We start from the raw sequence: 18,439 nt of genomic DNA, 5'->3' as shown, positions 1-18,439 counted from the left end.
AAACTATTTTTAGGTCTTATTATCTTAGTAAGCAGGTAGAGAAAATAGATAGTAATTTGCCCGAGATACTGTTCTGATATTTTTATTTCCAGAGATAAACAGCACAGTGCTTGTTGCATGAATGTTTGAAACCTACTTAAATGCCAAACCCACACAAAGACCTTTGTAAATAAATACTCTTTCACTAATGTTTCAAGTAAAGTCTCTTCCATAAAAGCATAAACTATTTTGTAAGGTTCAATTCTCAAGCTGAAAAGTATTTTCAGATGTAATACAGAACCAAGATATATTCACAACACAGGTTCAAAAAATACAACGTCAGTGCTAAAACACGAAATTAAAGCTCTCAAATATTCTGATATCAGGCTTCAATGACTATCAAATCACTCTACCTTACACATGCCAGAACTTCTCTGGTACCCTCTGATCATCTAGTCAGGGAGTCTATTGTTAAAAAGAAACTGATAGGAGTCAAATAGGGTTTGCCTCCTACATACACCTTGACAATCATAGTACTTGTCCTCCACATCTCCATCTCCTGGTATTCTCCAAAATACTCCTTTTAACTCTACCAATAAAATTTCTCAGAAAATTAAATCAAAAAAGCAAAGCTTGAGACTAACATAAGCAGATGATTTGCTATGTCCTTGTCCTCAACTACTCCAAGTTACTCAGCAAGAAGAAAAGTTTCTTAATATCCAGGAAAGAATCAGTAAACACATCCCAGAGCAGAGGCATAAGGCAGCATACCAGAGACTGAAGAGAAAAAAGCCAAACCTCTGCAAATTCCTTGTTTGCACTTAACTGTACATCATCCACACTGTATTTGAATTTACTTCAGTTAAGATTATACAGAAAACACGTTTGCAAGTCTGAACTCTTTCTCTTAGTACCACAATCTAAATGCTGAACCATTAGACAAAAATGCACAAAAGTTGTAGTTATCTCAGGATGGTTGTGCAAAGAAAGATGCTCCTAGGCTGCAACAGCAATGGACCTCAAAAAGCAGTTAAGGCAAAACAGCTACAATTTAAGCCAGGCGTTTTATCCCTCACCCTTCCTATCTGCCTTCTTGAAGGTCCCTACTGAAAAAACATTCACTTAGTAGGCTATTACTGGAAAAAAATATTTGATATATACTAATTTTGTGTTCACCTTACTCATTTTGTTTGGATAACTCTGTCGTGCTACTCCCCCTACCCCCCCGGAAAAGAATCAGATTATAGAATACTTTGTCAAGAAAAGTTTTTCAGACTCCGATCTTAAATTTCCTGGAGAAATGGGAAAAATCATTCTATTTTACACTTTTTTCTTCAAACCTATATTGTTTTGTATAAACTAGATGTTTAAATTTAAATTTAGAGAACTATTTTTATGAGTGAATGGCAATTTGAAGCTAATTAGACTGTTCATTTTACAGTTAAAAAATTAGCCTGTATGTAAAAAGCATATCTGTGCCAATTTCAAACTAAATAAATCCCCAAACACCCTTAAACAATTTGCTCCTAAAAATATATAATCAAATTTAGAAAACTATAAATTATATTTAAATTTATTATTTACAAGCAATTAATTTACGAAGACAGCCAGGTGGCTTTCATTACATAAATTACTGTTAATGACACTTGCCTCATGCTGCTACTGTATTTAGCATTTGCATGCATCACATGTCAAGCACACACACTGTTGCATAGCTATCTCCAGGGTAAAAAGTGAACACCTTAAGTCAAAAAAGCTTTCAGTAATCCAACCAAAATTGTTCATTCCTTAAACAAATCAGGATCTTATTAATGCTTCCCATACAGGATATAATTTAAAGAATTTTAGCTCTGTCACATATGGATGATACAGAAGAGTAAATTCCAGTTTCGGGAACAATACAGATTTCAGGCAAGAAATGAATCCATTTATAGCTAGTCCCCTTGAGAGTTTTAGTCTTAAGCTCTAAACAGTGTTTACCATTTAAAAGTTCAGAATAAATTTTAAAGCTACTTGTAATTAGAAAACAAAACAAAAGAAAAAACACAGAATAATTCTTGTCTATCTACCTAGCTGGCAGTACAGTACTTTGCCTTGTATCTGTAAGTTACTGTACCATATATGTAGATATTTACAAAGTCTACTTTCAGCCTCGGGGGGTATAGCTTACTGTGCCATTAATTCCACTACTTACTTCCCATTGGAAAGATGGCAGAAACTCACTAAGAAGGAAACCCAGCTGTTCCTTTTTACTAGTGGTCTTCCAGCATTCTTTTAAAAAGCTGTCTACCTACAACTGGCAGGCAATATGAAGGGAACATCTGACAAGCGGTGATCACAATATTACACTACTCTATCCTAAAACTTCTCTATCCTTCTTTTGCACTCCTACCAACAGGATTTTCCTTTCCCTTCCTCCTCTTTCCAGAGGATTTATTTTTTGGTGTTCTTTGCACTGCTCTGAAAATCTGTGCAATGACTGTATGCTATGCTTCCTGCAGTGCTGCAGGAAAGGTTGGGTTTCCAGAAGAACTCTTATTCCATGCACTAACTGAACAGAATCATCTCCAATGTACACAGTCAATAGGTTTGCCATACAGCACTACCTTCTTTAAGCAACAAAATTTGACCAGTCTTGGCAGAATAGGCCCGGAGGTTTTGGTAAATAAATGTGGAAGTCAAGGAAGAAGGAAAACTAGTTCAGCATCAAACATTTGTTCTATGTTAAAATAAACTGAAGATGACCTCAACATACATCAAGTCATATGGCATGACTCACTGACACTTCTTACATTTCTGGGAGTTGTCAAAAATATAATAAAAATATACATTGCCATCTTTGCATTAAGCACATAAGGACTAGACTTTGCAAAAAAAAAAAAAAATCCATGAGAAGGGGGGTAACTAAACTTTACTGGAATTCAGTGAAATGTGACTGTTAACATCCTTCAGGCAGCTTTCAAAAAGGCCTCATACAAAACATCCCAACCCTATCCTCTCCCATTTTAAAGTCTTTATATATTAGAGTAAAGCAGCAAAGGCCAGAGAGCCGCCTTCTCCTTCAGATTATTTTTAATTTGTACTTCACATTTAAATATCAGGTCTTTGTATGTTACTTAACTTCTAAGAGCGGCAAATTAGCAGAACTAGGACATCAGAAAACAGTGCAGAAACAAATATTCTGGACCTGACCATTTACATTTCTTCATATTAGTCAGTAACTAACAACCTAACAACTTCTCTGATATATTCTTGTAAAAGAGTGTGTATTCTTACTAAAGTCAAAGACTCACCCCCTTCACTTTTAACTAAAGGGCATGTGAACGTGTTTCCCAATCAAAAACAAGGATGTCAAGACCTACTTCATAGAAACTAAAAGATTTATAGGGAAGAAGGCACCTAAACCATGAATTAATACTAATTTGGAGTGGATATCCTTTGCTTTCAAATGTCTTTTAAGAGTAAGTAGAAGTTTCTTCTATCAACTTTCATTTAGAAATAATTTCTCCTTCCCACAACAGTATGTATAGCTTTTAAGGCCAAAAATGGAAAAAATGTCATGAATGTAATTTTTTAGCACAGCAGAAATGCAAATACTTTTTTCTCTCAGTACCCCAAAGTATTTTGTTAGTACACCACCTTCCACTAAACCAACCGCAAACAAATCTTTAACTTAAAGTTATGGCTCTTCATATGTAATGTTACCTGGATTTAAAAAAAAAAAAAAAAAGGCAGAAGGCCACCTAATCACCATATCAATGACACATGCCACAACAGAGGAGCACTAGTTTATTTGATTGATCATGGTAGATAAACTCCAAATAACAGAGAAATTAACAAATGCTTGACATTTGCTCAACATCCATTATTCTGACACTGCTTTCAGGATTTCAAAGCCTGGGAGTATGCTTAATCAACATTCATATTCCCTAGTGAGCTACAGGCACCATATTGCGCCCCGCCTTAGTACTGATGAAAACTGCATATTGGCCATTTCCAAAATGTTCTGGGACTCCACATAGGGCCCCTTCTCTCCCTTGTTCCTGTTCTGCAGTTTTCTTTTAAACACTTCCAAGACAAAAGCATCTGCCAGTTTTTCTCTCTGGGGATGTATGCAAAATGAACTTAACAGTTTTAAGGCAGGAGAAACCCTCACATCTAAATTCATTCATAGGACAGAAAAGGGCCTAAGAGGCCTCTCTAGGGACAAAACCCTGCTGAAATTTTCCCCGACAACAGTGGGAGCTTTATAAAATCTAAGTCCAGACAATTTCCAATTCAAATGCCCAGCATAGCATGACCTTTGTCAGATCTATGAGCCCTAGATGCACCCACTATTTTTTTATTCTAACCAGCACAGACATTAGACAGGGCACTACTGCTAAGCAGGAGGTTGAATATTTGCATGCTCTTCTATTGTGAAAATGTAACAGTGACAGCACTGTGTCGAATTCTTTTCCCCCTAGAACTTTAACTCCATAGGAGAGGCATAGCTGACAGATGACTCTCCCAACATCTGTGTTATGTACACTGCACAGCTGAGGAACCTTGGATCACTGTCACGGCTTCTCGGAGATGACCTACACCTTTCTTATATCTACCCGTGATCAAAAAAGTAAAATAAAAATTTGAAAATGCTGTTTTTTAAATGAAAAGTAAATATGGCAAGAAAGATTAACATAATTTAGTCATTAAGCTGTTCACATAGCAGCTCACCATATGTTGTATAAATGTCCTATACAAAATAATTTATCAGACCTGACACATTGCATATCATATTGTATTATTTAATATGCTTACTAAAATTTCATGGATCAAGCGCCACTTCTGAAAGCATACAGAAAGCCCTAGAAAATATTTCCTCATCTTCCATGATTTATTTTGATTACCTTTTACAGCTGCATGATAAAGTGGAACTTGCAAAATTACGAGGTTAAGGTTTACACAGCTATTGCTTCATACAGTAAAATATAACAAATGGCTCCACGCCTATATACCATTTTACTTGCATTCAATATTCAGAAGCACATTAAACTAAGCACGTTGCTTTCAACTGCATATTTTAATAATTTTAACTGGTTATTTCAGTAAACATCCTGATCCACTAATGCAAAGTTCCATTAAGATACCTCTCTCTCTCCTTGGTAAGGAGACTAAAGAGCTAAGAATTAGAAAATAAACTAAAGCAAACAATTAACATGTGATACATGTTGACCACCCCAAACCTGCCTACATAGAAATATATTAATTTCTACACAGTAGCTGAAAGATTTGAATAATATTTTTAAATTATTGAGATTTAAAGTGTTAGAATGGCAAGCATCTACGCCCAGACAAATGGACAAATTCTTTATCCAGAAACGGCAAAGCCACAAAAATAATAGTGTGTAAGAATGATTGACCGTCACTGGCAAGGTTTGTGTCTAAATAGTAAATTAAAACAAAAGGTGTCAGCTGGAAGCTTGTGGATAATAGTTGTTGGGTAACTGATAGGATCTGTGTGGAACAAAACCCATCTGCACTTAGAGGACATACCAAACAGATAGATATGACTAGAAAAATACTTAGACTGAAACCATGTGTTTATTCCATAAAGGATCATTTTCCTTTTTCCTTCTCTGACCACTGATGTCAAAGGGACACAATACAAGTGAGATACAAACTGTAGTCCAACTTCTCTTTTTGGTCAATAATAATTCTTCTGTTTCTAATAATAGGAGCAAAGAAAACATATTCCTGTGTCAGGTAACTCATTGCAATGAGGTCATTAAACAATGTATTTGGAATGGAACTTGCTTGGTCTACTGGAATACCTGCCAACTGGTCAAAGCGAAACTTCCTTTTTAAGCTCAGTAAGAACCAGAAATCTAGCTTATGAGTTATTTTTATGTTTCTGTATTTTGTGTATCCAAGATAACGCATTTGTCTAGGAAGGCACATTGCTCAGCTGTGTTGAAAACTGAACAACAGCTGCACTGACAACATGAATTTTATATTAATGCTGGAAACTGCTAATGTTCAATAGCCTTTTCATCTGTAGGAACCTACACCAACTCTTTGGCTATTAGTCATTGTACTTTGTGGTAGTTGTAGCTTCGTAACACACACCCACATTCCACAGAAGTGCAATAAAGAACTGGTGGGTCCTCAATTAACAATGAGGAACTCCAAAAGACCCTTTATATTAGTTCAGTCACAGAAGTAAGTATTACCTCTGTTTTGGTCATATTTTTTATGCTGCCTTTGAAACAATTTCAGACAGGCTGCATTACACAAGAGACTACCTTTGCTATCACATGGGTCTTACTCAAAGAAATATTTGACAACATTCCACTTTCTGTGGAAGAAGAATGTGTGCTATCTTAGGACATTTTTATTCAGCGTTGAAGCTTCTGGAGGTATCTGGGAATCAATGCTATCAAATGCTTCCAAGACCTTGGAGGTCTACATACAGATATGCAAATAGAGGACATTTACCCAAACAATAGATTCTTTTTCAGCCTTTTTGCCAATCTGGATGGACAGCAACACTCACTTAAATATCCTATTCCGATGAGAAGGATAAAGCAGGGGACTGAAGTTCAAGAATTCTCCAGCATAAAGCAATGAGAATGTCACTATCAATCAGGCTACTGGATATCCTGGAGTGTGTGCTGGAAGGGATAGTACCTCCCATTCATATCACTGCCATGTTCAAAACGTTCTGTGGACACTAGAATTTAAAAAAACATGTACGAAAAGAAACAGTAAGACAGATAAAAATGCTTTAGTTGCTGACAAAACAGAAGTTTTCAACCTAAGGGGCTCACAAACCAAAACATGTTTCCCACAACAGGCATAGATTACTGTTTGGCAAATTTAAGCCTGCTGAGAAGTTGTTAATTTACTTTGAATTCTTTATTTGAAATCCATGGGCAACAAGGACTTCATGAAATACAAGCTGAAAACTAATCATAGAGCATGAAATCTTAGCATGCCAATGGGAGTTTGAAATCTACTTGTATGATACCAGTTAGTCAAACAAACAAATGAACAAGGCTTTTAACCATCACCAGATCTGAAGAAAACATAGCAGCTTTTTCCACTCCTCTTGCAATGCTGTTGGTTTGGGTTTTTTTGGTAACAATAGTCTTACCAGGCTTGTCTTAGAAGACAATTTTAGTAGATCAGTTACTGCATTCCATATTCTTACAGAAATTAATCCTTACCATTATTTCACTCAGTCTGAAGTATAATACAAGCTTCTGAGACTTTCACATTACAAATAGATATGATATTTTCATCAGGAACTTAAAGGAATAAACAATTAAAAAATGACTTTCATAGAAGCATATATGTTATTTTATGAAGTGATGTGATAAGCTTAGGGGCATATATCAGGACCAAAATGGTTGTAGTCATTAATTTAAGTAATAAATCACTGGTCCTGCCAACAATGACAGAAAACAGATGCTAACAAGAAAATGTATTATTTAATATTGTCATGTGTTATAAAAATGTAAGTGTTTAGGACACGTCTTAAATTTTTATAATAATATGCATTTAATACATTACTGGTTTGACACATACAAGAATCAAATTTATAGGTCTCATTCGGCACTTGCTTTCTCTTCTGTGAACACAGAATGGATTCCTGAGGGAAAAAAGCTCAAGAAGTGAATGTTTCAAATAGATGTTTGCAACAAAATCGAGTTGTTTGTCTTGCTGTCTTGAAGTAAATATCATAAGCACTGAATCTCGTTAGAAAATGAAACCCAACATATTTGCCGTTATGTAAACAGAAGCTTTCCCGGAAAGTTCCCAGGAAATTCAAACTATTAAGTTTATCTATATATATGGACATCAAAAGATCTTATCATTTGCTAAAAAGTTAAAAAAATAATTCCATGCAGTCCTTACAAGCAGAATGTCAGTACTGAGCAATTCTCAATGACCATGCTAAGTTATAAAAACAGCAGAAGTTTTATTTTCCATTATGTCTCAGTACTTGTTTCCTACATCAGTTTAAGCAACGCCATGGAACAGTACAATAATTTTCATCAACTGCATCCCTCACAAAAATGCCAACTACAACCCCAAATCTATGTTAGTTATTAAAAACATGATCTATTCCATTCCTTCCATTTGTAGCGAGCCTCCTCTCAGGACTCTGAAAGCCAAACAGAACGATGATCTGATTCAAATACTGACATCTGACATAGGAAATGCAATTATGCCTTTTGGCAAGCCCAGCCACACTAAACAGAACCACTGTGAGTACACCTTTTCCAGCACCACATCTCTGCTGCTGTCCAGCCTCCTGCATAAGATCCCTCTGTAGGAGGGTCAATTGTTTCTAAGAAGATCACTGCTTTTTCCAAACATTTTTGCTTTGCTTTAAGGAGACTGTGCGGATAACAACACTCCTGTTTGCATTCTGTTTCACTTTCATTTTCAATCAACTCCTCCAGGTATCAGCACAGTTCCCTTCTTGGAAGTGCTTCACTCAATGCTTTAAAACACTTGAGGAAGCAGTGATCAGAGTATGGAAACTAAATTTTCTTCATTAAATCTACTGAAGCAGATATTAAAAATGCATTTAATATACTGGGGATGGCTGGTGGGCATCACTGACTGTGACAGGCCAGTTACTGATGAGCTGCTGTCAGACGGCCTTCTCAGCAGGGATCTGTGTCTAAGGCTGCTGAAGGACAGCAATATCTTCCCTTGTGTGTAAGCTCTATTCATCTCCCAAGTATTTACTAAATCACAGACCTCTGCACACAAACCCAGCGTTTCAGCGCATGCTAACAAATGATGGATGGCCTAGTCAATTCGTTATGTCCTGAAAGCGTGATTTCCTGCCATTCCAATCATCAAACCTCTAGAGCCTTCAGAGCTGATCAGTCCTGGAGAATATATTTTGCAGGCTCTATTAAAGGAGTAGAGGTTCTTTCCATTAGTCTCAAACTTTTTTTTTCCTGGCTGATTTAAAGAGAACTCCCTCCTTCCCCCCTCCTTCCAACAGCACCACTGCTACCACTGTTATCTGTGTAAAGTATTCAGGGCATGTACTGTTAGCGTGTTGGTAAAATAGCACTCCTGGAACACCAGCCAGTTAAAAAGACAGATTTTGTTTGTGACTACTATAAAACATGACAATCTTTTATTTAAATTCATCTATACGTCTTTATTATGTAACCTAGACAACCCCCAAAACATTTTGTAACTTAGCTTCTTTGATCAAATACCTTTTACAACAAGGGAGTGCTCAGAAGGACCTGTTTTCTTTGTATTTGCCTAGTGAAACATATCAGAGCTCTCTTAATTGTGTTCCTCCTAAAAGCACAAGCCACTTAGGAATAAACTTCCGACGTTCCAAAGACAGGTTAGCTGTCAAAGAAATAAAGCTTCTAGATTTCACCCTTTTCATAGCAAGGCAATATACTTGACAGTCTTTATTCTACATGCTAGAGGAGAAATTTTATTTAGCTTACCTATTCAATGATCTATAGGAGCAGAATATACATACCTCACACTTCTTATTCTGAAACACTGAGCTTCGAATGAATTAGTCCGCAGCTGCTGAAGTTAGCTGCCTACAGCGCAGCACAGATTTTGAAGGTGGTGTAACAGATACAAGTAAAATTTAGGTAAACAAGCATTTACTTACTCTGAAATGCAAAGACCTTGGATTTCTTTCCTTGCTAGGTGTGATCCAGCCATAGCCAGCACAAACCAATCCACATTGCCCTACTGTTCACCTCAACCTTGACCTGGAGATTAAACTCACTTTTATTGCACACAAAGGTCATCTGTGTTAGGTCAAAATTCAAAGTCCCTTGTCAGCTAAGGTTGATATATTCCAACCTTTCCTACTCTAATGCATCAAATTTTTCATGGTGAGGTCATATTCAGCAGACAGTGTATTCAGCAATTTATCGTGCCATTGTAATATAGCCCAGAATATGATTGTCCAAAAAACAACACATGAATAAAATATTTTCCCCTCTGATGTAGCAAATCCCCTCTGATCACAAAACTCTAGCCTAGACTTGTTTGCAGGCTTCAGAAGAATGATACAGTATGGAACTGTTTCTGAAATACAATCAAGAATTACCATTTTTATCATCATTGCCCTGAAGTACAAGCAACATGACTATAACGGTATCCTAAAATCCACAAGTCAATTAAAATGCACATATGGTCAGTGTTAAAACTTCCACTTCATCCTTCCTTAACAACAACCATAATCTGGCCCTTAAATCTACAGACATCTGTTGGTCTGTCTGATGACACCAAGCTCACTTGAGAATGAAATACTTAGAAAAAACAGTGCACAAGACTTATAACTCCTATCCTACTGGTGATTACACAACCATGGAATTTGTGAAGTGGCAAAAAGTACAACCAAATTAAGCTTCATGAAGCAACACAGTAACATACACTGTGACCAAGACAACTCCCCCAGCTTTGACATAAAAGAGGATTTTTTTTTTCTTTCTTCTGCTGCTTCTTTCCCATTCTCCTTTTTCTTTCCCTTTTTCTTGTTCCTTCTCTTTCTCTCTTCCTATTTTTACTTTCCTTTTTTCTTTTCCTTCTCTTTTTCTCCCTTTTTTCTCTTGCTTTTTCACTTTCCCCTCGTCTATCTTTTTTCTTTGTCTTTGTATTTTTTCTTTTTCTTTCTTCTTTGTAATTTTTTTTCTTTTTCTCTTTTCTTCCTGTATTTTTCTTTTCCTCTTTCTTTTTCTCCTTCTTTCTTTTCTTCTGTATTAAACAAGAGCACCTACTACACCACTACAACGGACTCAAAATGCATTTTTAAATTATAGGGAACTAATTTCCACGTCTGCTTTAAGAGGCCCCCTCCAATCACTGTATTTCACCATCAAATCTTCAAAGGATATAGGATTGGCTTCTAAGTGGTTTGTATAAATTCCTCAAGGCCAAACAGGCTTTCCCTTTAGTCAGCCAAAATGAATATCACAAGTGTAATAAGTCCTGTTCTGTGTGATTATTTTTCTTATAAAATGAACTGTACTCCCATATGGTAGCACTTCCCATATTGGAAGGGGAAAAGGTTAAGAGAGAAGGAAGAGACTTATCAGTACTCAAGAATTCAGAAAGTACAACCTTAATTTTCGTTGTGTATTTCAAGCAAAATTTCAAGACTAACCTTTAAAATAACTGCATTTTGCTAGGATGGAGAACATATGTGGGAAAGCTTGTAAGGAAGAGGATGATTACGCTTACAGAAATTGTAACAGAAAACTACAATGGACTTCCCTCAAAATTAACTTTCATGTTGACACATGCTTATGCATGTCATCTACTTTTTAGTTAACAGATAACTTGCAAACAACTCAAAAAAATCCTTTCCATCTCTTTCCAAACAAATCTGGAAGGCACTCATGTCCTGAAGACCTAGAATTTACACGTGCCAACGTAAGAATTTTCTGTCTAAATCCTGTCTCTTGATATTGGAGAGCCCCAAAACTGAGCAAAACCGTATCTTTCATTTTACTTTGAAAGCTTCCACTGCTATCAATAACTAGCTTTTAAATAAGTGTCTTACATTTAATCTAATGAATAGTGGAGGAGACAAAGTTCTTCTGAGTTACATGCTGATTTAGTTAATTTCTGTCACCCAATACAGGGCATTAGTATCTTTCCTATTTAGGGTCGCAGCATAAGCAAGCAGTTTTTTGGCAAGATGTACCAAAGCCAACCAGTTACAAGTTCTTTAAGGCTTGTTCACTGGCATTTACAACAGAGAAAACCTGTACCACCTTCTGGTTTAGCCCATCAAAGCTGTAATATCTTACAGTAGATATCCTACCAAGGGATATAGCAAGAAAACCTTTCCAAAGGGAACAATATCAGTTCAGAGCTCACATAATTACTTTGTGTAGTACATTTTTATTTCACTTTAAGATTTTGAATACGCTACATTTTATTGTAGGTCATTTCGGAAAACTTGTATATTGTCAATTTGCTTTTCAAATAATGAGACCTCTTTCTCATCTCTTATTATCAATCTGTTTACCTGTGAGGTTAAATGCAGGTTCAAGTACATAACAAATTTTAAATTACATTAGGCTTTTACTACATATAATAGACAAAACCAAACAGTAGTGTAAAGCTTTGTTTACTCTGAAGTCTAACATAAAAGAAGAAAAAAGAAATACAAAACTTTAAAAATTCTACTGTTTTCATAGCTGCTCTAGCTATATGTTCCAGACCATTTAAACATAGTAGACTAGTGCAAAGTATTTGCTACTTCAAAATAGACAGGGTGGAAATATACCAGTGGCCATTTAGTGTCTCCCTCCCAAGTCACTGCATCTCCTACTAACGTCCACTTTCTTTTCTCTCATGACCTGGTCTACTAAAATCGATGAGGTGGTTTATATAGGCAGAGCATGAATGTATTTCATTGTTAAGTAGTGAGAATATAGAAAAGCAGAGGGAGCTTAAAATGTGCCTTTATACTTTGGTTTTTTTGTAAAATAAATAGGTTTCTAGCACTCATAGGCACAAAGGCAACTTTCTAAATGAGATTTGCTAGATCAGTGTTTACGGAGTAAAGAAAAACAGCCTAGATCCTCTGCTTTCCAAAGTAATTAACCAGCAACTCGCAAGAGCAGGGACAGCAGGAGAAGTTACAAGAATTACGTCAGTTTTGCTATGACGAGAGCCTTCCCAGGCAGAAACGGGTGCAACTGAAGTATCATACACCAGTAGGTTGCCTGCTCATAGATGAGATTTCCCTGCCTAATATACCTGTGTTTGAGTCCTGAGACTAGAGCTCTGCAATCCAGGTGGACAGCTACCTGCCCTCTATTCTTGAGCTTCACTGCCCTCCTTCCTGGGTAACAGCAGCTCCAAAGAGCATTAGAGCAGAGGACAGAGAATTCTCCTCTCATCTTGACTCAGTCTCCAGGCTCCATTAGCAGCAGGTACCAGAACACAGACATGGAAAGGGGTAGGAGAGAAGGGGATGAAAGACAGGAGTTCTACCTTCCTGTTTTCCACTGCAACCATCTTGGGCTTTTCCGTACTGCTTGATAACCTAAGCAACAGCACAAAGGCAGAATGAAATTATTCATGAAAAAGCAACATATTGCCTTGTAAATAAAACTGGCTGGAGGAGGTAAATCAGAGGCCTATCTACCTGCAACTCTAAAAACCAAAAAGAGAGGTAATGAAACCGGAAAAGAGGAAATAAAAATGTTAACTCAGACTTAAATGTCTGGTAAAAGAAATAACATCGATGCCATACATTTAAACTTCTTTAGGGCCTTTGTTTCATTATGAACCAACACTGAGAAAGTGGTAAAATGAGCAAATAATAAACAGATTATATTTTCCAATTTACATTGCAAGACATTACCATGCAGAAACTTTTTTTTTTTAAATGAAAAATCTTGTTGGGATGCTTTCCAGGCCCAGTGTCATTTAATAAACCTATCAGTAATTTGGAGAAAGAGCAACAAAACTACTGAAAATGTGTGTAAAACCTGAAGTGATATTAAGTAATGAAGAAGACAGCTTATGAACGTGCATCACTTGATAGCTCTAGGAACAAAGACTGTGTGCATTCATACATGAAGTTACATATGTTAAAACCATACCTGAGTATCAAGCGCATCAATATCAACCTGCGCATCATGTTTTTCTCTTGCTTACTGGAAAAAAAAAATAAGGGGGAAAATAACCCCAAAGAGTTCTTCTCTCACATTTATGCCAGCTTCCCTTACCTTTCTACTGTAAGAAAAGCTCTTCCTGATCACTGTGAAGGAAGCTTTCACAGAAGGGACACAAACAGAACAGTACTTCTTTGAACAGGTGCATGGAAGAAAAGTGAAGATCCGCACCAAGCAGCTGCTATAAATTCTAATACTTTGAAATCCTAGTAGTTCGAATTCTGTTTGTTTGCACTCATATAGGCTGAAAACAGAATGCTGCTTTTACAGGAATAAAAGTGAAAGTACTGAAAGGGGAGTTGGGCTAGAGGCACTAAGTTTGTTTAACAACTTCAAGTAAGGAAAGGAAACAATACAGACTGCACTAATTGTGCTACGGGAGAATATAGCACTCCTAGATTGAATGAAATACGTTTCACAACAGCTCAGTGGAAGAACTTGAAAAGCATGGTGTTTGGAATCTCTAAAAGATGCTACTGAGCCAACTTGCGCTGTCAGAAAGTTTCTGGAATCCTCAATTCAAGCGCAACGTAGTGTAAGAAACTCAAAGACTCAGAACAGAACCAAACCAGGAAAGGAAAAAGTTTGCAGAAGAAAAATTAAGACAGTGCCATAATGAATTGGGTCAGCAAACCTTACACCCTTATACAGCTTGGTAGAGACCAGAGGAAGAGTCAGTGGAGAAAACTGTAATATTCAGTGAGAATTTGATAGGAAGAACAGCAAAATATATACAAGGTATAGATTTGAGAAGGGTCCAGTCATTTGTCAATCATGTTCTATTGGTAAGAAGCTTCAGGAAAAGTTTCTGAAGAGAAACTATGTATTCTACCACATACAGAAGAATACATGCCTCCCCCAAAACCAACTAATCAGCTTGGGTATGAATCAAACCCTTAGAAGCTGGACTTTTCTGGGCAAGTTAAGAGAGTCTTTGAATACAGTTAGAAGTTTAAAGGTCTAAGCTATATCTTGTCACCATAAACAGGTGATTCTTATGCAGAAGATTCTACTTGTAGGCAGCTCTATCTACTATTTAAGAGAGAAGCAAGCACTGACAATAAAGAGATTGTAACTTTCTCGGAGCATTTCCTGCAGTACCTGACATTTCCTACAACTAGCCCTACAACGGTAACCCAAATTAGACATTAAGTCTCATTAGAAGAACAGTATCACAGAAGACCATGAGCCCATGGCTAAAGGGAAAGCAGAAGAATAAAATACGGAAGTTACAAAGAAAAACACAAATTATTAGCAAGTAGCTAAATTCAGGTGAGAAACAAAGCAGAAAGGTGGTACGCGTTAGAAAAGCACAACACAGAACACACAGAATTATCAGGCCAGTGGTGTATACGTTCATAAGCTCAAAGGAACTATTTATCAGTGATCCAATACTGGCAGAGATTTATCTTGCCTCGTACTTAAAATTACATTTTGATAATCCTCAAGTCATCCGAAAATCCTGCTGTTAAACATGAAGACATTAGAAGAAAACTGCGAGGCATGCAACGAATACCTTAAGGATAAATAAATAAATAATTTGATAATTGCCAGGCATGGAATACAAAGTGAAGCACTAACAGAAAAAGAACAGCCATTTCATTGCCAAGTTTCTATTTTTGCAAAATAACTGGATTTTAAGCAAAGTAGACTAAATCCATGTTGTCTGCACTGTTACAGGATTGTACAAAAACTGAAAGAGTTCAATGCTTGTATAAAGAGATAAACAGCATTAGAAGCAGTCTAATTTTGACTATTTGACATTAATAAAACACATGGCAACATCCTTTTGAAGCAGTAGTCTCACCTGCTAAAGTAGTTCAATAATAGCAAAGCACAAACTACCCTGTTAAAAATGATTTAGATTCACAGGTCATGTTGGCAGCTGCTACACAGCATATATATACACACTACACTGTGGCAATATTTTTATGGAAATTACAAATTACTCTTAGAGAGCAGAACAAGAGCAAGCCCATAACAAAGTGAGAAAGATACTTTAGACAAACAAGGAGCATAAACTGTGGGTATTCAAGAAACACAATAGACAAGGAAGGAAGCAATAGATAAAACAGTATTAGAAAAAAAATCTGAGCAGATTAATGCAGAAATCCAAAGTCTTTCAAGATCTATGAGGCAGTAGGAACCAGAAATACTTGAAAACAGTCAATTTATGTATTGCATTACCAGTGGGATACCAATCCTTCCCAGGGAAAGGCTGAACATGCAAGATGAAAGCAGCTATTATGGATGTGAATCAGCAACTGTTACCATACAACAATGACAAACTGGTTATGGACAACTTCATCGCATTGCAAGTGTCATGCCAGATTCTGGAATATTTTGTTAAAAAGACTGAATTAGTAAATTGGTATAGGTGGAACAGGGTTTTTTTTGTCTAATTTTGGTTTTCATAAAGAAAAAAAGCATCCAAAAAGTCCAATCAGACCCTTCTCATCCTAGGAGAGAATGACACAGGTTCTAGATTAGAAGGAACTTACTCCACAGCTATAAAACACACCACCGAAAAAGCCTCCCCTTTAGCACTTAAGATGGCACACAAGTTTACAAATCTCTGCAGCTGGCCTCTTTTACAAGATAACAGTTATAGAGACTGCTTGTTGTTCACATTATAACACATATCTATTTCAATACACCTCCCTTGCTGCTAAGGCAAGCAGTGGCCTTAGAATGCTTTTTTTTTTTTTAAACTGCATCTCAAAATCTTTAGCCCAACGTATTTTGCTACTTCCAACTTTTTCTCTAGGTCTTCTGCATCTGCCCTGCTATGAGAAATAGACAAAAAGACAACAAAAAGCCATCACTTGCTGAGCCATTCACGGAAAGGAGACATGCAGACCTCCTCAACTTAAGATAGACACTTTTAAAAAAAAAGGTATCAATTTATTCATCATTCAAATAAAAGATTTTAGCCTTCTCCTAGGGTGGACAAACAAAATTCAGGAGGCCTACAAGCAGAATTCAGAAGAGAACATTCTCACCTCATAATGGGGATAACAAGGTAACAGTATGTTACGCCAGCAAATCATGGAAGCAACTACAACTAATCTCTACTTTTCAGTGTTCCCCACACCTGAGCCAGCTGCTTTAGAAAAAAACATTTTAGAAAAAACCCAACTCTACATTGTTATTAGTATGTAGTTTTTCAGGAGTCATCAAGTTCTGAAACTGATGAGTTTCTTTCAGCTTCAAAGGAGTAGACTGGGAAGTAAAATGTATCAGCAGAAAGGCCTAGTAGTTTTCTGACAAACTTATTTTCCCTATTACAGAGACTCATGTGCCTATCGGTTTGTCTTGGAAGCGGGTTCCTACATACAGTGACTGTCCTGGCAAACCAATTCAATTCTAACCTTCTTGCAAGACAGCTTTATAAGGAGACTAGAAAAAGAGAACATGTGCATATATGTGCATGCATGCACGCATATATACACATAAACACCCTCTTCTAATTTCATTAGCGCCAAAGTGATAAAGCCAAGTCTAAGCTCCTTAGACATATGCTGTCACAGTAAGTGGTTTGGCAAGTTGCAGAAGTACTGTGTGAGGTGAACTGGGTTCCTGACAATGCAACTCAATCTGCTCACCGAAGCAACCACGCTGCTTTAGCACCACTTCTCTATAACAGGGCTATTCCCTCAGCTTGACTTTTAACTACATTACACGCTTTCCTGAAAAATAAAAGATTTCACTGGATGGTTTAAAAGCCTCAGTTCATGTTGGCTCTTCATCCACTTACTGCAAGTTATACACAGCTTCAGTTTCCTCAGCCACACTTGTGGTAAGACTAGCAAGGCTCACTCAGGAAGCATGGGAATGATTTTCTGTTTTACTTATTTCTCTCTCTCCAAAGTAAGCACAGCGCTTAAAAAACTGCAGTGTTCTGCTGTGTTTGAGAGACAGCACCTCTCTTTTCCCCACAGAATCCGATTTTGGTTTCCTGTCCAATTCTGCATTACTAATCCTTCCCCCAAACGTGAAAAAGGAGAAAAACCTTGCAACATGTCCTTTACAGCTCTGTTGCTAGTATCAAGTAAATTTTGGCAATGAAGATCAGCGCACAGAGCACATTCTGTCATGTACACCTTTCCATGCTAGCCTACGGTCATTTGCAAATGTCTTTGACAATTCTGAAGGCAGCTCAGGCAAGGAAGCTGATAAATGCTCACCTATCAGTAGATGATCCCTTTTCCTGCCTTCAACTGGAGAGCAGCACCAGGTGAAGAGCTATGGGTCCAGAAAGCCCCTTTTCCCTAAGCCACAGGGGCGGTGGTATTGCAAGCCGGATTCCACCCTTGGTCTCAGCCACAGAGGAATGGCCTGAGCCTTAAGGCTTCATTCATGTAAGAGGGTCTCCTTGGGTGCTTCAGAGCTTCACGAGCAACCTGAGAGCTTTTATTTGGCCGTGTGGCAGGGGTGGGTGTGGGGAAGCGCTCTTTATTTTGTGCCACTTTCTCAGGTCGCAGAGAGTGAGAAGTACCCTGCTCCCGGCAGCAGCTTCAGCCAGCTGCCGCTTGCCGTCGACGGCCATGTGCGTGTCCAAGTGATTTTGTACCGTGTCACTTACCTAGGGAACTTCTCCTTCAGCTTCCTCAGGCTCTGCCGGGTGGGCTGCACGTGCCCCAGGAACTGGGCTATTTCATCGTACTGGGCTTTGGTCAGCTTCATGCCTCGCACCGCCCGATCTCCCGGGGCCGGGCCTGCGCGGCGGCGGGAGGGGCGAAGGGAGCGAGCAGCGCTGCTCCCGGCCCGGCACC

The 18,439-nt window shown here is 37.6% G+C and overlaps 1 protein-coding gene across 1 annotated transcript in view; it reads right to left on the bottom strand.

The window, feature by feature from the left end:
• CDIN1 (CDAN1 interacting nuclease 1) overlaps positions 1 to 18,352 on the bottom strand; it is a 127,517-nt gene extending 109,165 nt beyond the window's left edge. Inside the window, exon 1 of the mRNA XM_009634159.2 lies at positions 18,250 to 18,352. Within this exon, the coding sequence (XP_009632454.1) occupies positions 18,250 to 18,350 (101 nt within the window). The 5' untranslated portion in view covers positions 18,351 to 18,352. The remainder of the gene's footprint in view (positions 1 to 18,249) is intronic.
• Positions 18,353 to 18,439: the final 87 nt, after the last annotated feature.

Source organism: Egretta garzetta, unplaced genomic scaffold (assembly GCF_000687185.1).
Source record: "Egretta garzetta isolate BGI_Z169 unplaced genomic scaffold, ASM68718v1 scaffold2, whole genome shotgun sequence".
Taxonomy (NCBI): Eukaryota; Metazoa; Chordata; class Aves; order Pelecaniformes; family Ardeidae; genus Egretta; species Egretta garzetta.
This window is presented reverse-complemented; position numbering and strand designations above follow the sequence as displayed.